We start from the raw sequence: 19,439 nt of genomic DNA on the forward strand, positions 1-19,439 counted from the left end.
TGGCCCCTCTGCCCACGCCAAGGCTGTTGGTCATGGTGGTTTGGTCTCGTTGGTCGGATGCCGAAAATATCTCGGTGTCCGATTTGAAGCATGTCGCAGCCTAAATTACACATGCTGTGCCGCAACTTCGCAACTGACTGCCCAGGCGCGAAAATTATGGTGAGACCACAGTACAAAAGGTCCTTTTGGTGGGTCCACGACGTGGCATTGTGCGCCTACTGCGGAGTAGACTTTGCATGATCACACATCGTATCACCATTTAGCTCAAGGCCCATAAACGACCGCTGAGGCTTTAATTCCTTAGAAATGGGTTTATGGGTTTTACTGATTAAGTTTATCCATTATCCTGTAAGATAAGGTAGGCAATGCAAGACGTGTCGATGTGAAACCCTTGAATTTGGATATATTCGGTTCTCTACACTATCAAATCCAGTTTTCGTAACCATGGTCTTTCTGTTTGAAGTTTTCTGAGTCAAAGACTTGCCCGAGGCGCACGTTGGAGGGCCTCAAGAACCTCCTTGGCTCCTTGCTCCCCTGAACATAGCGCCCCTTCCATGTAACCCTTCCACTCGGTCGAGTACTCTGTGCCAACGAAATGAAGATTGCCAACCGGTTTTCCGTACACATCAGCGTACTCTGTGAAGTGGCCAATCTCAGTGATGGGTGCAAGCGCTCCCTGGCTGAACTGCTCGTGCTTCCATATCTGATCAAAGACTTCGATAGGACGAAACGCTTCCGAGTCAACGTCGACGTTGAAAACCTCGGCTACCTGCTTTATAACAAGTTGACGACGCTCGTGGGGGTACAGCTTTGACCAATCTTCCCCAAATTTGCCGTTGACGAAACAGGTGAGAGCAAAGCTCTGGGTCTCGTCGACACTGGTGTCGCGTGCTACACAGACAGGTCCCTTGTAGCTCATGAAGAAACCATTGAATCCAAGATCTCTCCACCAAGGTCTGTCATAGTACAAGATCGCTTTGTTGTAGTGTCCAAGCTTTGACGAGTCGGTGACCTCCCGGACCCTTTGAGGCAATAATGGTGAGATGTTGAGATCGCGAAGCATAGCGCTTGGCACAGAGATGATGGCCTTTCTTCCTAAGAAACGCTGGTTTCTAGACGTGATGACAACAACGTGGGTTTGATGATTCTCAATTGCAGCGACAGGGGCCGAAAGATGGATGTTGCTTTCTCCGATCAAGTTGGCAATGCCATTTGCGATCTGTTGCGTGCCTGATGAAGAGGATTTGAAGTGAGGAAAGTAAAAAAAAGCCTGCGGAGAGTGGAGCTTACCGCCGTGAAAGCGCTGATAGTTGCCCCCCGTCTGATCATCAGCACGAATCGAGAATAGGCCCCCATTGCGTCGGCAATAGTCAATGAAGAAAGCTGCTGACTCTTGGCTGGAATCAACTCCATGCATCACTCTAGCCCATAGGTTGATCATCTCCACCGTCTTTGGAAGAGCACCAAGACTTCGCACATATTGGTCAAGAGATACCCCGTCGTCCTCTCTCCTAGGAGCTTCGCGCTTCAAAGAGACGGCTTGGATATGGTCGCGAATCTTCTCGAGGTTCTCCTTTTCCTCAACAGAAAACTGAACAGACGAGAGTGAGCTCTGAAATATGGTATACACAAATACACTAACGAAGTTGGAGAGATTTTACTTACCTCGGGTATAATGCCGAACGGAAACTCGACCCTACTGCTGTCGGCCAGCTGCATGACGGCAGTACCTTTGAGTCTCTGCGATACTGTCGGTAGTTTGAATTTCTTGACATATTCCGCCATACGACTTTGCGTATTCTCGTTTATCCAGGCAGCACCCAGATCAGCGACGCCTCGTCCAGAGGCCAGCGGCACGCTCCACGTTTTGCCGCCCACACGATCTCGAGCTTCGACGACTGCGACTGAAAGCCCGGCTTGTTGGGCGGAATAGGCAGCCTGAAGGCCGCTGAGACCTGCTCCAACAATGACGACGTCAAACATAGTATGTGTGTAGGTAGCAACTCAGGTTTCAGAACAGATTGGTTTAGTGCCAGATGGTTAGGATGTTGGGTCGTGAGGGGCTTGGACTCGTTCCAGATGATGCACAGCTCTGAAATGCATCTTGCACAAAGCTGCATACTTATATATCTTCTGCTCACGTCCCGGGTCCAAATGTCTAGACAAATCATGTGCGCTCACTCGAAACGATATAGCTAATTTGTGTTGAAACTTGGCAATATGCTCTCCTTGCCGAGCATTGTCAACTTTCTTCCCCATTGAGTAAATCGAATGAGAAACCAAAAGAGCATCTGCAAAGACCTGTCCCGGCTCAGGTCGTGAAAGTCAGAAAAGGTCCCCACTGCCGCTCTTGGGGCTGACGTAGATGAAAGTCAAAGTAAGGTAGGTCATGACCTTTTACCCAATGTGGTAAACAAAAAGAGAGGACTACCTTGTTGATAGGCCGGTCTACTCTTGCCACCCCTTGCTGCATGGTATTTCCCCGCACCCGGTGATCGTCGACTTCCCCCGAGATCGGGGCAAAGAATCGGGGTTCCACATACTCGGGAGGCCCGTCGGACAAGCTCACAAGCGCATATCAAAGGAATTCGAAGGCGTATTTCAGTCTGTTTCGCTATAAATTGCTTTCCAGCCTGTTCATGTCACATAGATCCGCGGGGCTTCACCATCCCGCGGCTTGTGCTTTCCTTCAGCCACCCTTTTGTTGTGAACAGCGTAGAGTACAACCTGGAGAACTGCGAATGCCATTCCCACTGATACCATGATAATCTGTGTTCTCAGACCCGTTTGGTAACTATGATAGATCAGCGATGATCACTGAACAGCCTTGTACTGCCGCAGTGCTGGGAGCTTGAAGTACTCACAATGGGGCATCATTCCCTCGATAATACTGCGTTCCGACCATCAACCCACTGATGGAGAGCATCACCCACATCCTATTCAATATTAGCGTGCCTGAGTTGGGAGCTAGGTCTAAGCAAAATGGCAACCTACGCAATACTAATACTTCTTTCGCCTGGTTCTCTACAGTTGAGTTGCACCCATGAGTTGTTGACAGGGTGATACCCAACCGCGAAGCTGTTCACAGCCGTCCAAAGCCCCCAGCGTGACCACTTGCCCACATGAGGGTGTGCCGTGCGCGCAACGACCAAGACAATCAGATAACAAAACTGAGCTCCTATTACTGAGAATCCACGCTTATTGGTCTTGTCACTGATATAGGCAAAAACGAAGACGACGACCAAAGCGAGTGACGCGCCCACTGCAGCAAGAGCATTGGCCTGGATGCGGTTGAAGCCGAGATTCCTGATCCAACGTGTAAGTCATGGTACAAAAGACAAAGAAAAACGAAAGCTTTTGAGCAATCCTGAATCATTTTGTCCAACACTCACATAATGATGGTAGGCGTGTAAGTGGTAAGAGGGCTCCAGGTGGAGAAGACGGCAAAGCTGCTCAGAAAATGTGGCCAGCGTTTCCAGTGCAGAATAGTCTTCCATACGAGCTTTGGAGGAATTCGCATTCCTTGAGCGCCGCCACGCTTCTCTTTGTCATCTACCTCTAGGCGCCTTTGTATGATACTCTTCTCTGAGCCTTTGAATCGGATGAGACCTGGGCTCAACAGCGGATCGGGGGTGTCTGGGGAACCGGGTAGAAGGAACAGTAGCGAAAGCCCAACAAAGATAGTAAACACGCCCTCAACTAGTCTTGATCAGTAAGCTTGAACCATAGATAGAAGTATCGCTGAGGAACCTACCTAGGAAAAGCCACTGCCAGCCACGCAGCCCACGTTCGCCTTCGAGCTTGAGGATGCCAGATGCCAGTATAGGGCTCAAAGCGTTTCCGCTAAACATTCCGAAGAAGCTTTAGAGGGTCAGAATGGATAACATTTGCTCACTCCAATGACACTGACAAGATTGCGATGCGTTTGGCTAGTTCTTTCTTCGTGTACCAAGTTGAAAGGGTGTAGCAGGCTCCTGGAATGTAGCCCGCCTCCGCAAGACCAAGCATCATACGCGAAGCCAAGAAACCCTTGCGGTCGACTAGAAATACTTGCATAGTTGCGACGAAACCGAATAGAATTACTTGGCTAGAGATGTACTTGCGCGGCCCAATCTGATTTTCAATCTGTCAGCACCGTGGTCTCTGAAGGAACATAAGAATCATATGTATCAGTACCTAGACCACACTTACCTTTTGCAAGAGCATATTTGAGGGAATTTCTAAGATGACGATTCCCAGGAACATCAACTGATTTCCCAAATTAATTGTGTCCTGATTTACCCCGATGTCATTCGCAAATCCGCCGGTGAGCGCACTTGCAAGATTCATGCGGTCAAGTTGGAAAACAAGCAGGCCCAAGTACAATAGTGGAAGCACCGAGCTATCGATTCTACAGCAGAAATGTCAGCAAACCTTTGTCGGCGAGTCCTCTTCCTGCCATGTGTCAACTTACTTTCGACGAGCTCGTATTTCCTCATGATGCGTCCAGTCAGGCTCTATACCTGGTGTCACTTGCCCTGGCGAGTCAATAGACTGCAGGCTTTCCTGCTTCGACTCACTCATTTTGTCGTGTGCATAAGGTGGCAGGATGACTGAAACCTGAAGCTGTTGACTCTTCTCCCTGCGAAAGGGGTCTGGTCATATTTTCAAAGGCAGATACTTCTCATCGAACCTCTCATTTCGGCATTTGGAGCTCAGAGGCTATCCTTCACGCCATCTTTAGCTTTACGGAACCCCAGGCATATTGAGACTTCGTGTACGAGTGTTACTCCAATCCATCCTTGCATTTCAAAGACCCATTCCGGTGCCATAGTCTTGGGAACGTCACGCAATCGCCCCCAAACCACAGTCTAAGGATGTGCCATGCCGGCAAACTCACTTTGATTCAGTTAGACATCCCGACCGATGGCTGGATGTTGTCGAAGCTTCCCCACTTTTGGTCTGCAGTCTAATGGCTATGACTGCCATCCTACCGAGCACGCAATCTTTCACCATCGCGCCAAGACAGACCCCGAGCTATTTATTCAGTACTGACTGTTATCGGGATTTGAACTTTTAAATGGTGGAACATAAAGGTAGACAGCGTGAGTCTACAATTTTGACGTGAGATAAGCCCTCTGAAAATCTCATTGAACATGAAAAGTTCCGTTTAGCTGAAACCGCCTCCTCGTCCTTGGCCTTTTGTGTTTGCTTGTTTGCTTGAATGTTTGGTTCTCCAACATCGGATCCAATCTGCAAAGCTAAAGGCCGTTTGTGTCGTTTATCGGCCAGTGCCCACTTCTACGTAGACAGCAACATTAATAGAAAACAATACGTACAGAGAGGTGGCGGCGACCGACAGAGTAGGGGTTCTGCGGAGTGTGCCATCGATCTACTAGTCCAAGTTTGTAGGATTGAATCCCGGCGAAAAGCTCTGTGTGGGGCTACGGTTCATGGCGAATCCCTCCGATTACCGCTTCACCACTCCTCTTCAATCATAAGACGCCAGGAAAACAGTCTTTGAGTGTCTTTTGGACAAACCTCTGACCATACAGCCACCCAGAACCACCGCTGCAAGTTTATAAAGATGGCGAAAGAAGGGAAGCCCGCCAAGCGCATTGCAGTCATCGGCCTTGGTCCAGCCGGTGCCATCACGATCGATGCTCTTGCCAAAGAGCAGGCATTCGACATTATCCGGGTTTTTGAGCGTCGTGAGGCTCCTGGCGGATGCTGGTGAGTCGAAATAAATCTTTACGTGAGGACTGGATGGAGAATATGGAGCCCTTCAAACATAGTCCATAACAGACCGAGTAGTCACCCGTGTTAACAATATCTACAGGCTAGGTGAAGGGAAACCACCGCCGCTCATTCAATCAGATGAGCTCAAACTTCTCTCCTCCCGAACGGCAGACCTCCAGCTGCCAACAATTCCTTCCAACCTCCCTGCTCAACTGCCTAAGTCGAGCTCCCCGCGGTATTCTGAATCCACAGTCTACCCATACCTTGAAACGAACGTAGACTTCGTCCCTATGCAGTATACTCAAGAACCGTTTCCTACTGAGCAATCCGAACACTCAAGATCACTCCACGGAGAAGACACGCCTTTCAGACACTGGTCCCTAGTCCAGGACTACGTCCGTTCTCTGGTCGACCGAAGGGGCTACGGTGACTTCATCAGCTACAATACTACCGTGGAGCGAGCTGAGAAGGTGCCTGCAGCAAGCGGCTTCGGTGAGGAGTGGAAGTTGACGTTACGCAAAGATGGTGAGAACACTGATTACTGGTGGGAGGAGAGATTCGATGCCGTCATTGTCGCATCCGGGCATTACAGTGTGCCCTATATCCCATCCATTGACGGCCTGCCCGAGTTTTCTAGAGATCGTCCGGGAAGTGTGATTCACAGCAAGCACTTCCGAGGTCGGGACGCATTCAAGGGCAAAAAGGTCGTGGTAGTCGGAGCCTCTGTCTCAGCAGGAGACACTGCATTTGATTTGACCTCTGTGGCTCAAGCACCTGTATACGCTGTGGTGAAGGGACATACGTTCAACGGGTACTTTGGCGATGAGGCTTTCAACCACCCCCTGATCAAGCGGGTCGCCTCCATATCTCACATCGAACCGACCACTCGGACTGTTCACTTCGTAGATGGAACGTCTGCTCCTGGTGTAGACGACATCATTTTCGGCACGGGTTATAGTTGGACACTTCCTTTCTTCACGCCGCAGTCCTCCACCTCTTCGACCACGGCCAAGCACACACCAGTTCCTACCCCTCGCAACAACCGCATCCCGAATCTCTATCTCCACACAATTTACACGCCAGATCCCACGATTTTCTTCGTCGGTGCCGTCAACGCAGGCCTCACGTTCAAAATTTTCGAATACCAAGCCGTTCTCGCCGCACGACTGCTCGCAGGCCGCGTCCCATCCTCTCGCCTCCCATCCACGGAAGCTCAGCTCGCTTGGGAAGTAGATCGTATAGCCAAACGCGGCGACGGGCCGAAGTTTGCGCTCGTATTTCCAGACTTTGAAGAGTACTTTGAGGAGTTGAGAAGAATCGCTGGTCCACCCACGGCAGACGGAAAAGGACGAGAGCTGCTGCCTTTCAATAAGTTCTGGTTTGAACGGTTTATGCAAGGTCACGAGCGTCGAAAGGATATGTGGAGGAGGTTGAACGCACAAGCGAGGGAGACACTAGGAGTGAGAGGTTCTGACGGGAGTTTACGCCCAAAGTTGTGACGATATTGGAGCTTTGCAGAGGTCTAGATTAGGGTTTTCAAGTTATTCTGTGTCCCAGTAAATTTTGTGCATCAAGAATTGTTTAAAATGTTCTGTGGCAAACTACCTTTCTGCAAGCGAGCAACGTCTTTTGGCTTAGCCGACGGACTGACGGAGAATCTCAAGCGTCCTCCTGCTTCCATTGAGGTATTGTGTTTCAGCATTTCCGTCATGCCGGAGCCTGTGGGTATGTCGAAAGACGGACCCTGCTTTGGTGTCTTCGGCGTGTGCGACTTTGACGCTAATTACCGCCTTGCGATCTGCAGCTGCCTTCTTGGTTAGCCTGACGATCCAATCCAATATTTCCGTATGTTCCTGTCCACGTGTCAACTACGTGGACTGTAATCGTTCTGCGGACTTTTGCGTTCGAAGTCAGCATGCAATCCCTCTGGCATCCGCATATGCACCCATCCACACATATAGCCTTTGTGGCGTGCGATTAGCAGCCGGATTTAGTATTCATTGCGAATTCAATTGTGTTTATTCTCTGCAAGATATGCTTGCTTGATCGCAGTAGTAAAAGTGCGTTTATGTGAGTGAAAGTACGAGTGAGGGTACTTCTGAGTGAATTCAGTCGCGAGTGGAGAGTGGGACTGAGGCTGAGACTGAAAGGAGCAGTAAGACTAAGAGATATCACAAGACATCGGACGAAACATAACGACCACCCGAGTGAATCTTGTAGACAGTGTCTCATCCACCTAGGAGGTACTCATATCAGATTTCTTCAATCGGCGTAGCATGAATCATTCCAATAATCACTTTGCGATGCACGTTGCAGCCTCTCATTAGGTCGCAGCTTGCAGGATAGGAGCATCGCTATTCGGGCCAGTAGTCACAGAGGAATCTTTCTATCTCTAAGTCATGTTTTATCGTTTCTATTTGTTTAGATCCGCAGTACATGCTGGAAGAAACGATATAAAGCAACCATAGAGTGTAGACTGGGTCTCCCAGGCCGAATATTAGAGCCAAGGTCAGAAGAAGGATGTCATTCAAGATAAATGCCTATTTAACAATGCAGTCCTTTCCAACGTGGTCATTCCCAACAACAACGTACCGTGCTTAGAAGGTTTTTGATGCACAGCTATGAGACAACTAATGCAAATAGGAAATATGTTTAATAACTAATAGACAAGATGATATGTTGGCTTCTTAGGGAAACAACTTCTGGAAGAAAAAACACCGAGCAGAATCCTACCAAGTGTACCTAATCCTTGGCTTATAATTTGACAAGCCGCAATGAAACACCTCGTCATACTGAGAATCCTGGCGGCATCGAATGCCGCTAACGTCCGGGCACTGCATCTTACCTGGCTCATCCTGGGAACCAGAGTACACACATCCTTCGACACCATGAACATCAAACTCGCCGAGATTCGTGGGGAATTTTGGGTTCGATGAAGTGGTGGCCGCCGCGAAGGCACCCTTGGGCTCATCATCACAGATATCAATAGTGCTCCCTGTTGCGGACTCGTAAATGATCCAAGAACGAGCCAAAACCGACTCAGTGAACGTCTCCCTGACGCCAATGAAGACGACGTTTGGACGGGGATGGTCGCCGAGCTGGGTACAACTGTTCAGCCAGGCGGCAATAGCGCCATTTGTGCGGTCGACGGCGACGTAGCTGGCCCGACCTGTGTTCTGAAGGATGGCGTACCTCACATCACTTCCAGACACCCCGACGCCGCCGGCGATCTCAGGCTGTTCGAGCCAGGTCGGCTGATTGGGATAATTGTTGAGCCAGACACTAGCGGCGCCATCGCGAGCACGTGTCCAGACATAGTCGGCCTTTCCATCACTAAAATTCTTCATGTTAGTGAATGATCTCAAGAGTGTGGAAGAAGCAGGCGTGCAGAGCATGGAAAGAGCCAGTGGCGGACATGAACTAACCCATTAATGTCAACAAAGTCAATTTCTTCAGGTCTCTGCCCAATGCTTGAAGCGTCAGCCTCCGGCAGTGGTCTCCAACTTGATGGCGGCTTGTTAGTTTCCCAGACGTTTCTGTAAATTGTTATTCCACCATTCGACTTGAGAAATATGTAGTCATCATAGCCGTCGCCATCGATATCAGCGAAGCGCACATTCGCGCCGGGTCCCAGGCCGGTGGCGATCGATCCGACAGGGTCCCAAAGCCACTTCTCTGCCTTGGATTCATCGGGCCCCTTGTTCAAATACGCGTGTAGTTCTCCTGTTTTCGGGTCAAGGACCAAATAATCGTCTTTTCCATCACTTTTTGGAATGTTAGTTTGACTTGAATACCATAGCCGTATTGCAATTAAACACAAGGAAGCACAAAACTTGCCCATTAATGTCTCCAAAGTGAACAGTGTTTCCTGGACCAGCTCCTGACGCGATTGGATTTCCATTGTTGACTGGACTCCATAACCACCCCAGAGCATCATCATCATTGGGACCCTTATTCAAGCTCAAACCTTAAGGTCAGTCAAATTCAGTCATTGATAGCCACAGGTGACCAAATTGGATAGATGAAACTCACAAAACGGTCGGTGCCCCGGTGTCTGGATGAAGCCAAACATAGTCTTCAATCTGTAAAATAGTGAGCCAAGATTGGGTTCTAGTTTCAGTGACTATCGTTTCGGAAGAGGATAGACAAGGGAAAACTAACCCCATCGCCGTCAATATCGGCAAATCGAATGCCATCGATGACCATGGATGTGTCGGCATCACCCTGATTATACCACAGCCAGATAGCCCCGTTGTCGTCAATGTATGCGTAGTCATCTTTGCCGTCTCTGGGACGAGGACAAGAGAAGTCAGCAAAGATGGCCAGCTTCGTCGAGTCGAATGAAGCAGTATCAACTCAGTGCAACTCACCCATCCATGTCAGCCAGTCTAATGTTCTTCGGATCTTGCGTGATACCATCTGCAATCGTTTTCGCCTGCCCCTGATTGACGTAAAGTGGCACTCCTTCTCTTCTCGTTGGCTGGTTCAAAAAGCCTGTGAGACCTGCCTGGGCGTCCCAAATGAGGTAGTCGTCGCGGCCATCGCCATCCACCTAATTACAGGCCGTGTTCGTTAGTCCGTGAGAGAAAAGCACAAAGAAGTGAGGAAATAACCCGTGTAGACCTTACGTCGGCGAACACAAGATTTGAGATATCAGATGTGCCACCAGTAGCAATGCCCCCTTGAAAATAGAAGACCACATCTTGCCCTCCTGCAGTCCCTGTGTTCATCCAATGGGAGAGAGACCCGCCAGCTCCAATATACACGTAGTCCGCGCGACCATCGCTGTTGATGTCCGGGAATCGGAGTGTGGCCCAGTTAGCATGAGGAACACCAGATGCTATTTGACCTCCGTCAATAAACTTCCATCCATTGACCCAGGACTCGTCTGCTCCATAGTTCCACCAGATCTTCACTGCTCCATTTTGCGGGTTGACGATCATGTAATCCTCGAGCTAGTTATAAGTTTGGTTAGCAGAGGTTGATTTAGGACGCATAAAGAGACATAACTGAGTCTGATTAGATTGGAAACATACGCCATCACCGTTCATATCCTATAAGCCGTTAGCGAATCTTCATTTTTGAGGCTAGTTGCAAGAAAGAATTCGTCATGAATGACATACCGCCAAGAAAACAGACTCTGCAACACCGGCACCACTGCCGATGATGCTATTGTTCGTCCCTGCTGGAGACCACGGGGCGGGAAGGTTGTTGATCCAACATCGTATCTCTCCATTTTCAGGATTGAGCCATATGTAGTCTGTACGAAACGATTGTCAAGTCAGACAGAGCCCAAAGCGTCTCTTGAACGGCAGCAGTGACTTACCTGCTTTCCCATCTCCATTCATATCATGCAGTCTGCGAGAGCTCAACGGTCAATTAAACACTCCAGCGAGAAGTTTTGATGGTCCAGTGACATACCGATCGAATTTGGAGTCTAATTTGAGTCCATCAGCGACTTTGCCCGCTTCGATCCAGTTTTTGCGATATTGCCAGCCGCCAGCTTTTCCAAAGCCGGATGCGATCATGCCTGTGGCTCGCCACACTGGCCCGCCCTTGCAAGTGCGCTCCCCGCCGCTCCCACCGAGAAGAGCAGCCGTCCGAACGCTGCTTCTCGAGCTCACCTGGATCGGGTTGATTCCCCAGCTCGGAGACGGGATAGCCCCATCTAAGCCGCCGTTCGCATCGATGCCGGGTAGTGTCGGTCGGTCTGGGTCGTCGCCCACAGGTTGGCGGATCCAATCGGAAGGGATCTGAGAGATGAAGTCATACCAGTAATCGCCAAAGTCCGGGTAGCCTTGATTTGTTGGGTGAATGCAGTCCCGAAGAGATCCTGTAGGGAAAGTAGTGAAATCGACCGCGAGAACGTGCTTGCCAATGGCTCGACGAGACTGCACGATGCCCGGAATGAGAGCCTGGTACTGAGCTGTATTCACCTGCTGGGCTTCTTCACAAGTACTGATGATCATAGCCACAAGGACGACGGCGTCCGGGCAAGCGTCCACAATCTGATCGATAAGCTTGCCAAGCCGACTAGCCGCTCTGCTCGGATCATTGCCTTGCTTAGCAATATTAAGGTTAGGATTCATGTCGTTTGTGCTGGCGTGCACAAGGATAATATTCGGCCGTTGCTCTAATGAGCTGCTAACGTGTTCCGAGATGTACTGGATCGTCTGGCCTGACCATGCAGCCTGTTGATGAGATTTCGTTCAGCAAGGCTCAGTGTTTGGAGGTTCCCAAGTTTCGTGGCTTACAAAATATCCACCAGACATCGTGCCTCCAGCAGACTCAGTCCCCACGGAGACAACTTCATCCTCTGGTGATAGTGAATTCGGTTGTCAGCAAACAACGTCGTAAGACAGTATGTGAAGTAGCCAGGGGTAGTTACTTACTTGACAAGTCTTGTTGCAGCTTTAGTCTGTAGCCGTTACCGTCGCCTCCATCCCTCTCGCTGAGGAATCCAACAGTGATGGAGTCTCCCACGCCGAGAATGCGTAGCTTGGTCCCTGGCTTGACCGCCTGACCTGGAGCTACACCTTTGAAGGTCAACTTGTCACCAATTTCTGTACCAGCCCAGGTTCTGTATTTTTTCAAGTACTCCTGCGGCAAATCGGCCTCAGTTACGACATCAGCTCCGAGGAAGAGCTCTTCGGCATCAGCACCCGCTTCTATCTCCTCGCCAGAGGGACACTGGGGGTCCCATGTCAGATCACCCACAGCGGTGGAATTAATGATGGTGACCGTTCCGTCGGAATGCATGGTAAAAAGATCACCAACTGTAAACGCGGGTTCGACTCCTTCCGTGGGTGGGCTCGAGGGGGGTTCAGGGGCGAGAGGTAGGTGAGGATAAACATTTCCTAGCGCCTTTTGCACATATCTTGCCATGGCATACAACGTCAGATTCTCGCAGCTCTGGGCGATCCAATGGCCTGTGTTGTATTTGTATCTCGCAAGAGTCTTTGCCATCTTCGGGCTGTAGATCTGCAGAAGCTGGTAGGCAGGTGGAGACTCCCCTTCCTTTGGTACCCACATCTTGAGGTCTGTAACGTGGGTATTGGAGCCGTACTGGTTGGCTTTGGACACCCAGTCAATGTGTAAAAGCTCATGGATCCATGTCCTGGCTATCACACACCTAAGTTAGGAAAAGGATAAAAATCATTGAAGGAGATTCATTGTTATAGCAAGCTGCACTGTAACTCACCTTTGTTGGGTAGGTAGTTATCGAGATTCGCGTACCACAGAGGCCCAAGGCTCTTGTCGTTTCCGTTCTTGATCACATCGCTTAAATCACCTTGGGCGAAGTAACGAGGACAGAAGTTGATTCGTGCAATCCCGTACATAGGATCATAATTGGTTGTGTACGCCACTTTCGTTGATCGGCTGTTACACGGGCATCTCTTGCTTGGGTCATCGCAACGGACATGAAGGCGCCACGCAAACGGATCGAACACGTATCCAGGCTGGATTGTAGCCAAATTTCAGAAGATCTGTGAGGAATCATTGGCGCCAGTCTTGAGAACTAAGGATCAGGATGATAGCTTATCTTTTATGGAATCTTGCTTGGCCTAATTTAAAGAAGGGGGTCCAAGGTATTCGACGGCCGCTGCTTCATTAAAGTTCATTATGGAAGCCTCTAAGTACAGCAAATTTATGATCTTCCAGGACTGCTACCAGCCAGAATAAATCATGGATATCTCTTTCTCATCACATCCGTTCCAGCCAACAAGTCTGGTTGAGAAATCGGTAATATTGCCGTCAAATAGGGACATGTCGTACTCACTCGTTGCTAGAGCATCGTAGAAATGATTTTCAGCCTCAGCAACGGTCAGATCCCGATATTCGAGGGGGGTTAGGTAAAGAGCTGCCGCTATCACAGCAGTAGCTAAAGAATAGCCGCAAAGGGCAATTCTTGCTGGGTGGGCTACCATCATCGTTCTAACGGATTTCGGGAATTAAAACTGAACAGAGCACACGAGTATTCTGAGAAACGCACTTGGTTCACGTGGGAAGCCACAGTCAGTCATAACATCAAGTCGATCATGGTTTTATACATAAAATCGTGGTAACCTCTCCGACGCCCATGTCCTGTCCAGCATAAGGAAACTTCTCTTTTCCTTAGCCGCCGTCACCGCTCGTATCGGCATCATTTCTCTATCGAGTACAGGGTCACTTAAATCTAATCCTTAGTACTACTAGCGCCCATGTTTGAGATATTGGCGCGAAACTTCCAGTTGTGCGAACGGATTGATCGGTAATAGCGAAAGAAGCAGAAAGTCTCATGATTCATCCTTTATACGGGGCTCATGCAGGCTGTGGTTATGGATGTAGAGAAAAGCCTCATCAAACACCCCAGCATTTTAAGACTTTTGTCATGGGCATCAACCAACCCAAAATATAACATGCTCGTGTCCTTAAAGCGTGAATTCGTTATTAAGAAAGGCAACATCATTGTTGGAGCTATAGGCTCTTGACATTGCAGGGGTTGTCTAGCTCGTGTTGACAACCAACAGACATTTCAGAACCAACAACCGCTAAAGACCAGCTTGGCAAGCCTGACACCCGCCAGTAAAGGTCTAGCTTTGTGGGCAGCTCATGTTCAAGTGCCAACCTACCCAACAGGTTCCGCTCTTAGCTAACTCCTTCCTAATAAAGTCATCGCTGGGACATGGTGAGCCGCCCGCAGCGCGTTGAACAACGATTTGCATGCTAATTATGTCAGCAGAGTCTAATTCTACCCCACAGTTAAAATGCCAACAGGCAACCGCAACCACACACCATTCTACTTGGATCTGAACACATCCTTTTCAACATGATAATCTCGCCATCCATTTTTCTTGCCGTAATCATGTTCTTTGCGGGGAGCCTATTCAGGCCCTCCGCAGCTGCGGCGAGTCAACCAGGCTTGGCCTCCATGCGGACCAACAACATCCCCGACTTTGAGGTTACGGATGATGATGCCGGCGATGACCCTGAGAGCTTCCAGATGGAGCCTTCTATCGATAATGCACGATTTCGTTCCAACTTCTATCCATCCTACACGATGGTTTATGGGTGGCCTAGCACTGGAGGCTTCTATATGTTGCAATGCGACGGCGTAGATCTCGAGTTCCTTGGCGTTGACCGCCTCGTCCCAACACCGCGGAGCGATGATCCAGCGGAGGAGGATACTCACTGTATCAACATGCGCAAACTCGGTGCCAAGTTTTACCAAAGCGATTGGGATTACTATCTCAAGACCACCACACACGAGGATCTTCAGGATCGCTATCAAAAAGCGATGGAGCTTGGCAAAGATAATTTCTTCGCGGCTGAAGAGGCCAATAAGGCCGCCGAGAAGTTCATCAAGGTTTTTGGATGGCCGACAACCGGTGGAGTCTGGGCATTGAAGGTGTCCACGGACAAAGTCCACTCGTTTGGCATCAGAAACGCCTTCACGATGGACGAAAAGTGTCGGGCGATTGAGATGATGGGGGGGATCTTTTATGCCGACCCAAACGAGTGCCCAGATTTGGACCTTGTATAGTCAAAGCTGGACTCGAGCACATTAGATATTTTGGGTTGGAACTGGTCGGTAGATGCTTTGCCCGTGCAGCAGATCAAGCCCTCCGTCGATTGCTTTAAGTACTTCATTCTTCTACTGAATTAAGAATATGACTCGTTCGATACAACAAGATTAATTCCAAGTGCACTGCGATAGCACCAGCCATGTTTCATCGCTCGGGCAACCCTTCGTAGTACTCGTGGTAGCATTTGGAGATTGCCTCAACTCTCGAAGACTGAGCTCACTGGGAATATAACTTTATCAGAAGTGGAAGCCAAGGACGGACGAATAACATTGGGTTCGGGCGTTTGTACTTGAGGGAAGGCTGAACTCACAAGTGTAAATAATAGCTAGCCTTCTGTCACGAGTTATGGCACGCAGCAATGGGCATACGGAGTGTGGTAAAAGTGGCTTAACTATCAAAGTAGAAATAGACAAAAGGAAAAGGTCTATATACACGATGTCTGAGATAGACACGTGATTCAGCACGTGACGGGCACTTCGTGAGATGCGATTACTATCTCTGTTATGTGACACCTTCCCAGATCGACAGCTACTAGTAAGCTCAATGTCCACACCATCCTCTCGTCTTAATCTGAGAAGCCAACATCATCACGTGCACGCTACCTTCTATCTTATTATCCGGATTGTTATAACAACTATCTTAGATTTCTCGTTGCTTTAAAGCCTAAAACCCACGTGGCATCACTTTCGTACCCGGAATCCCCGAAACCCTTATTTCGAAAAACACTCGACCTGTTAGTATCCCTATTACAGGGTAGTTAGTTCGAACCGTAGTTAACGAAGAGATTAATTAAACTATATAAATATCTACGTAGTAAGTATAAAAAAGAGGTTCTAACCGTAGGTTAAGCTAGCTATAATAATCGTAAATAGGGCCCCTAATTGGCCCCTACGTAGTTAGCTATATGCCGCAGTTAAATTAGATTTCTAATCTAATACTAACTTTCTCTTTTTTTTATCAATTTAACCGCTACGGTTAGAGGTATAATTCGACCTCGGGCCCGTTTACTAAGTCGTCTCCTTTTCTCCCTTTTTTTTACTCTTTTTATATAACCTATCCCTCTATTTATATTATACCTTTTCTATTACTTACGAATTGCTCTAATCCCTTATTTAGTACTACTTTTATAAAAGCGTTTGCGAGGTTATTTTTATTATTAATCTAATAGATCTTGAGTATCTCGCGCCTTTCGTACGATTACTTAAGGGCTATAATATTAATTATAAGCCTCTTTTTTTTAATCGTTCCTAATTTAATAAAGTATTCGTATAGTGAGTAGGAATTTATATAAATAACTATTAGAATAGGTAGAAGGCTAATTCGATTAGTAATTTTCTTTAGCGTTATTAAAATTACATAAGAGAAGTTAATACCGTTAACTATACTATAGACCTCCGATACTAATATACTTCTTATTACCCGTTTATTTTTAGTTAACGAGTAGTAAATTATATTGCTATATATAGTAAATTCGCTCTCGCTTATACTCTCGTTAGCTAGGATAATAATATACCCTAATTACGAAGTAAGGTCGTTATTATTCGCAAATAACCTATTAATAAAAACGTAGAGCTTATTAATTATAAGGTCGATTGGGTAATAAACGAGACCTCGATCGAGATTCGTTTACTACTACTTAAGCCGCTTATTAAGTACTTCGACGTCTCGTTTAGTTAGATTTATAGCTTATATTACTTTAGTATAGTTAAAAGTCGCCTCGGGTTAATAAATATTTATAATATATACCCCTTGCGCGAGCTTAGCTTTATACTACTTCTTAACGTTAGTTATATTTAGATCGATAAGGTTAATTTTCTTACCTTACCCCTTTTATTAAAAGACGACGGTTTTCTTTTTAATTATAAAAATCTTATCGTTAAATACTAGGGGGGTATTTATTATAAGGACCTCTTTTAACTTTATTACAAAGCCCGCTTTTTAAAGCTCCTTATTCTCTTTTTTTATAAAGTTAATATTAGATAGGCTTAATATATCGTTAGTCTATATTCTGACGATCCTAAATTAGTTACCTTTATACTCTATAATTAATAAGCACGGGTCGTATATAGAGGTAACTATTAATAATTAATTAATATAAAAATCGTAGTAAGTAGCCTACTAATAAGTACCCGATTCTACGAGCTTATATAATAGCTTAAGCACTTTAATAATCGTGCTTTTTAAGTACTTACTAGCTATTTCCTTCGGTAAATAGGCTGGGATTTTCTTTATAAGCCCTGTAGCCGATTGGGTATAGGCCTAAGTAATATTACGGCTCTAAATCTCGTATCCCTTTTTCTATAGCGATGCTATTAGTGCTATTATTAATCGTTAGCTATAGCGCTATATAGTAAGTAATTATATAAGTAGCATTACCTTTTTAACGTCGCCGTACCCCTAAATTACGTATCTAGACTTCTTATATAACTAGGGTATTCCTTTCCCTTTAATCTTACGAACTATTCGTAATTTAAATATGCGGAGGTTTATATATTTTTTTAGGTTATATAAGATAAATCAATAGACCCTTCGATTACGAAGAGTATTTACTTCGATAAGATCTAATCCCTTATACGGCTTTTTAGTAATTATAATTACGCCTTCTTTACGTAATTTAACTATTAGCTCGAAATCGGCTTTCTCTTTTACTATATAAAAGGTATTAATTACCTCGTTATTAGTAATAAATTGCTGCGTTAGGGCTTGCTATCGTGGTCTTTTACGACGTCTTGCTAGTAGTATTAGTGCCCTTTTAGTAATATCCTCTTCCTCGTCGTTTATTAGTACTACTACTACGATTTCGTTAAGGATAATTTCTTATACCTCTACCGCAGGTTATATAGTTTCCCTTAGCTCTTCTTTTTTTTATAAGTTAGAAATTACCTCGTTAGGATCTAAATAGTACGGTCTAATTACTATAATTAATATTTCGAGTGGCTAGTTACGATCTCTCGTAACTATATAAGAGCGCTCGTTAATAAAAATTAACTTATATAGCCTAGCCTATTATTAGGTAATTTCGCGCTATACTCGTATATCCGAATTTAGTAATATATTTAGATTATCCCCTATATCGGGCCTATTGCGCGTAGTAATTACCTTATTAACTTACCTTTTTATACTTACCTCGCGCAGTGCCCGTATTACTTTTTTAATTACTCGGGCTCGTTAGCTTATACCTAGCGACGGTAGCGAGGCTAAGGTCGTTCTTAAATATACTCTAAATACTAATAGCGTTAGTATAAGTCCGTTAGGCCCTATAGTATTATTATAGTATTTAAGTACTATTTAGAGGTATTTATCGTTAGTAGAATCCGGATTTTCCTCTTTAATAATTCTAAACGCCCTTTTTAATTATTAATATGCCCTTTTTACTTTTTTAATACTATAGTGCGCTTTAACGGGTACGACTTTTAGCTATATACCGTAGGCCGTCGTATTATCCTTAAATTCTATTAACTTAAAGCTAGTACTAGCGTCGGTTCTAATACTATTTAGCGGTCCTTAGTATATATCGATCTAGCTTTTTTATAGGTCTACCTATACTATCTTTGTTTATAAATCCCAGAGGAATTGCCCTACTTAAAAAGATATAAATACGTCGATTATATATAGTACTAGCCGACTATTTAAGTAGAAAATATCGATAACTATTTCCTAGTTAAAGTTAAGCTTATTACGTAATTTAAACTTAAATCTGCGTAGGCTCTGCGTATTTATTTAGTATTAATAGTATACTTTCGTTAATTACTCTAGCGCCCCTATTTCGATATTATTATTATCTAATTACTTTAAGAGGTTATATAGCCTCGTAACCGACGGGTACCCAAATCTCTAGTATAGTTTTCTAAGCTTACTTTCCGTTAAGTAATTAATTAACTTCGTATTATTAGTAAGTTTTATAAACGCATACCCCTATCGTCGTTCGACTACTTCGAAATACTTACCGCTAGAGATTCTATTCCTCGTATTATTAAATATAATACTTAGTCGATTTATATTTTTTAGATATAGGAGAAATGGGGTATTAACGGGTAAAATATAAAAAGTTATCGTTCTAAAGTATATCTCTATTTTTACTATACCTAGGGTAACGATTTCCTTACCTAGGCCGAAACTAATCCTTATAATACCCGCCGTTAACGTATTAAGCGT

The 19,439-nt window shown here is 46.2% G+C and overlaps 5 protein-coding genes across 5 annotated transcripts; 2 read left to right on the forward strand and 3 right to left on the reverse strand.

Annotated features, from left to right (window-relative positions):
* Positions 1-472: 472 nt before the first annotated feature.
* CLUP02_16171 (amine oxidase B) lies at positions 473-4,206 on the reverse strand (the record flags this gene model as incomplete). The annotated part of the gene is made up of 8 exons (XM_049295095.1): positions 473-1,230; positions 1,291-1,591; positions 1,666-1,955; positions 3,029-3,306; positions 3,393-3,636; positions 3,755-3,843; positions 3,911-4,113; positions 4,192-4,206. 8 exons carry the CDS (start codon positions 4,204-4,206, stop codon positions 473-475), a joined length of 2,178 nt encoding a protein of 725 aa, XP_049152242.1.
* Positions 4,207-5,566: 1,360 nt separating this feature from the next.
* CLUP02_16172 (thiol-specific monooxygenase) lies at positions 5,567-7,217 on the forward strand (the record flags this gene model as incomplete). The annotated part of the gene is made up of 2 exons (XM_049295096.1): positions 5,567-5,712; positions 5,819-7,217. 2 exons carry the CDS (start codon positions 5,567-5,569, stop codon positions 7,215-7,217), a joined length of 1,545 nt encoding a protein of 514 aa, XP_049152243.1.
* Positions 7,218-7,970: 753 nt separating this feature from the next.
* Positions 7,971-13,646, reverse strand: CLUP02_16173 (uncharacterized protein; the record flags this gene model as incomplete). Its single annotated transcript, XM_049295097.1, has 18 exons — positions 7,971-8,052; positions 8,155-8,258; positions 8,502-9,078; positions 9,144-9,482; positions 9,547-9,678; positions 9,751-9,800; positions 9,880-10,006; positions 10,089-10,270; positions 10,347-10,673; positions 10,755-10,772; positions 10,842-10,978; positions 11,045-11,076; positions 11,140-11,909; positions 11,973-12,034; positions 12,111-12,839; positions 12,920-13,084; positions 13,140-13,205; positions 13,427-13,646. The coding sequence occupies 18 exons, from the start codon at positions 13,644-13,646 to the stop codon at positions 7,971-7,973; spliced, it is 4,119 nt and encodes a 1,372-aa protein (XP_049152244.1).
* An 881-nt stretch (positions 13,647-14,527) lies between these two features.
* CLUP02_16174 (uncharacterized protein) lies at positions 14,528-15,241 on the forward strand (the record flags this gene model as incomplete). The annotated part of the gene is made up of 1 exon (XM_049295098.1): positions 14,528-15,241. One exon carries the CDS (start codon positions 14,528-14,530, stop codon positions 15,239-15,241), a length of 714 nt encoding a protein of 237 aa, XP_049152245.1.
* Positions 15,242-19,199: 3,958 nt separating this feature from the next.
* Positions 19,200-19,439, reverse strand: CLUP02_16175 (uncharacterized protein; the record flags this gene model as incomplete). The annotated part of the gene is made up of 1 exon (XM_049295099.1): positions 19,200-19,439. A coding segment is annotated over one exon (240 nt), but the record flags the coding sequence as incomplete, so codon positions are not given.

The sequence above is a fragment of the Colletotrichum lupini genome, chromosome 9 (genome assembly GCF_023278565.1).
Source record: "Colletotrichum lupini chromosome 9, complete sequence".
Lineage (NCBI taxonomy): Eukaryota > Fungi > Ascomycota > Sordariomycetes > Glomerellales > Glomerellaceae > Colletotrichum > Colletotrichum lupini.